The 4,203-nt window shown below is 36.3% G+C and overlaps 1 protein-coding gene across 1 annotated transcript; it reads left to right on the plus strand.

Moving 5' to 3' along the window:
• The first annotated feature begins 495 nt into the window (after positions 1 to 495).
• On the plus strand, positions 496 to 2,345 carry LOC149264437 (antimicrobial ginkbilobin-2-like protein). The gene is made up of 2 exons (XM_089398955.1): positions 496 to 601; positions 1,669 to 2,345. The coding sequence occupies exons 1-2, from the start codon at positions 496 to 498 to the stop codon at positions 2,343 to 2,345; spliced, it is 783 nt and encodes a 260-aa protein (XP_089255081.1).
• Positions 2,346 to 4,203: the final 1,858 nt, after the last annotated feature.

The raw sequence follows: 4,203 nt of genomic DNA on the forward strand, positions 1-4,203 counted from the left end.
TACACAAGCATACACAAGCACAAAACAAAGGCACAATATTCCAATGGAGGCTAAATGTGTTAAAAAACATAGTATTTCAAGCTGGTAGGACAGTGTCCTACATTTCTTCTCCATGCCACCTTTTTTCTCTATGCTAGAAAGCCACAGGAACCTCAGATGCTCCAAAAACAGTAGCTCAGACTGCAACAACCTGCAAGACAACATCAAAATGGTTAGATAGGGACCAAAAATGCAAATAAAATGTGAAATTGCAGTTCATAAATTGAACTACAAACCTGAAAATCCTTTCGGAGTGCGAAACGGCCATGTCCAACACTGAGCCGAGCTAAATTCGCCACTGGGATAAAGGCAGACGAATAACAAGCCCATACCACCAAACGAGGAAGAAAAAATAGGAAAAAAAACAAGAGGAAACACACGAAAACAACTGAACAAACTCCAACACGACCATCTCTACTGGTCCATAAACCATCACCCGCATCACCGACGACCGTAATGGCAGTGATCGCCATTGGAGCAGCAACATTCAACTACCCGGCAGAGAGAACAGACAAGAACAGGTGCCAAACAAAAATGAACGCAATAATGAACAAGGCGCATGGTACTCACACTAAACAAACCCTAAACCCCGCCTCCACCTGTTGAATCGGTACTCATACACGCTCAACAGGTCACTGCATGGAGGCGTTACGTGTCGTATGAAGGGCTACGTGCCGGCGTGGTAGGAGGGCATGTTGACGTGGAGGTGTTCGCCTAATGGCGTTCCTCCCCTATAGAAAATTTCTAAATATTAGTCTTCTAAAATATGGTACTTTTAAATTTTATCATCATCATCATTGTCATCATTATTTCTTTTATATTTTAAAATTTTATCCACGCTGTCATATTGTCATCATCATCATCGTTGTTGTCACTACTACCACTACCACCACGTCGTCATCATCATCATCAATTAATAATAATATAAATATACTTTTGAACACTATTATAATCCATTGTCCACTCTTTATTAGCTATATTAATATAGAAAAATCCTAAATATTTGTATGTAAAATATTATATTTAAGATTTTATTCTAATCATCATTATCATCATCATCATTTGAGTAATCATCATCATCATTTGAGTAAAATAATTTAGTGATGGCCTAACCATTAAGGATCATATAATTAAGTTTTCGATGCACAACCAACTCGAACCCGAATGGATTCCTCGGGAAGCGAGGAATGGAATTACGTACGTCATGCCACTGTTTGTAAGGGTGAACCCCATGAGATATCATTTTTCATATAAATACAAAATTTAAAATAATTAGGAATGAAAAAATTAATTTCTTTTTGTTATGCATTTTTTGCAATATCTTAATGATGCGTTAAATTTTGCAATATCTTAATGATGATGTGCTAAATTTTGCAATATCTTAATGATGATGTGTTTAATTTTGTTTGTCTCCGCATCGTATCCTCCGGCTATAGCTATAAAACCCTTCCGTCTTCTCTGGGTAAATAATACCATTTAGAGTTTGCGTGCATCTGTCTCTAGTCTCTGCTACTCACTGCGGATATTTATTGGGAAGATAGATGGAAGGCATGAATAATATAGGATGGCGGTGGTGTACTTGGATGACGTTACTGCTGTTATTTAATGTAATTTCAATTTCAATTTCAGTTTCACCTTCAGTTGTGGATCATGGGGCGCAAATATCGGATTCCTATATTTACGGTCTGTGCAATGCGAACAAATACAGCAGTGGCAGTGGATACGAGAGGAATCTGAAGAGGCTATTGAAATCCCTGGTGAATGGCGCTGCCCCCAGTGGCGGATTAGCGACACATACATATGGCGGAGTCCAGGGGCTTGTGCAATGCAGGCCCGACGTCTTTCGCCATGAGTGCCAAAGCTGTGTCGCTGCAGCGTCAGAGAGGGCTTTTCAAGGCTGCCCCAACGCCATAAGCGCTCGTGTTCAGTTCGAATTCTGCTTCATTCGCTATGAGAATTACACTTTCGCCTCTGCTCTCGATACCAGCGTTGCCTATTCTCTTGAGAGTGCGAAGAGCAACAGTAATATTCATGGTTTCAATCACACTCTCGCCAATCTCATGGCAACTCTCGCACGGAAAGCTCCCTTACACGTCAATCGATTCGCCAACGGAGCACAAGTGGTGAAACATTCTTCTGTCACCGTTTATGGATTACAAATGTGCTTCACAACACTTGCAGCGCCCGACTGCCGTGCCTGTCTGATACAAGCGATTGGATTGTTGAATAAGTGCTGTTCTTCGCAGATGGGAGCTCAAATTTATCTGGGCAGTTGCTCTGTACGATTCGAGATATATCCCTTTTAGACCTCACATATGCTCTCACTTCACTGCCTTCATACGAAGGAATGCTCATCGAAATAAATACTGCCTTTTTCTTTAATATATTTTCTCCGCTATGTACTTTTATTCCCAAAAGCTATGCTCATCGAAGCTATGCCTGCATGTCTTTTCTTTATTATATTATATTTTCACGCCTCTGTACTTTTTCTCTTCTCATAATATACATGAAGATATGCCATACAAAATCCAGTGATGGCTTCATGTGTATTTTTCATAATAATAGAGAAATTTAAATTTTCCTCATATTATTAGAGTCTGTTGTTACAGTTTTGTTTGGACTCATTGTTCATTGTTTTAGCTACTTTTGTATGGATATGAGCGCAACTTATCTTCCGATAATTTATGTCTTCCATAATTTCAACCTCTTGTCTTTGCAGGTAGCACACTCCATAAATTTAAAGATTATTAGTTTGTCGTAAGATGCTAAACATTTCTATTTTAATAATAAAAGTTTAGATTGATATGTAATACATAAGTAAGATAGCGTACTCTATTTTAACATGTTTACATAAATTTGTAAAGAGGTTTATCATGATCAGAGTTATGTCGAAAGAAAGTTAAAAAAATTAATTGAAATTTTAGAATTTTGATTACACCAAAGAAGGTTGGAAAAAATTGAGAAGATGATTGAAAAACATATACAACATTATACATTTTTTAACTATAGATCTAATAAGTAAGTATAAAATATCTTGAAAGCCTAAATCTCTCTTTTTAAAGTAACTTCAAAACATGAAAAATGGTTGTTTGTACTGGGAGGCCGGATTTGACCCTTCTCACCACGATATATTTGTGGTTAAGATGGATATACTCTCTCTCTCTCTCTCTCTCTCTCTCTATATATATATATATATATATATATATATATATGAAGTGTAATTTTTCATTATTCAAATTGCATTTTTAATGTATAAATGGATACGGTCCCTTGAAAACCCCATTGAGCATTATGAATATGTAAATTACATAGCTTAAACTTGCAATTCCAAGAAATCTTGCTAGATTTTATGTTGGACATAGTGTTGTCATAGTTGTCAGAGGGTAATTCAAAGATTGTTGAGTATGATAGTTCAATGACTTGAAAGACTACATTAATTGATCACAACATAATGTTCATTGGTCTTTTATTGAAGATATGATGTTCAAATGAATCCATAGATAGTATGGCTGGATAGTTCTCTCCAACAATAAAATTTATCTCGCCCGAAAGCTCTTCACTAGCCAAATGCAATGGTTGTCAAGGATTTGAGTTTCAATGAAATTGGGAAAAGTGTATTTTTGTAACCCTATCTTCATGATGGACCATGGAGATTTGGTTAATTTTAAAGTAACACCTTAGATAGCCCAAGAACAACCCAAGGGGGTCGGAAGGATTGTTACATTATACTTACTTTGTGAATTTGAAGTTGTATGCATGCTTGCTTGAGTTTCTTTGTAGAATTTTATGTTCTACTCTGTTGGGTATTCCAACCCTCGTCCTAGGTATCTTTCCTCCAAACAAATTCCAACAAATATTTGCTAGATTTTAGACAAAATTAACAAAATAATACTTTAAAATGGGTAATCGTCACATCATTGAAGTCCACTTATTGAGGTAAACACCATTTTAAATGTACGAATGCAACTATTTTAACCTATCTAAATGGAATGATAGATAAGAAAATGGAAGCGAGGAAAAAAAACACGGATGCACAATCATGGAATCAATTAGTTGATATTTTCAACAACAATGTACACGTAACTTATTAGAAGAAATTTAGAATAGTAAAATTTTGAACCAATAAGTACTCGATATAGAAAGTAGTGAAACTGAAACCACTAG

The sequence above is a fragment of the Pinus tabuliformis genome, chromosome 6, assembly GCF_031772625.1.
Source record: "Pinus tabuliformis cultivar Carrire ecotype Pingquan chromosome 6, CPIR1, whole genome shotgun sequence".
Taxonomy (NCBI): Eukaryota; Viridiplantae; Streptophyta; class Pinopsida; order Pinales; family Pinaceae; genus Pinus; species Pinus tabuliformis.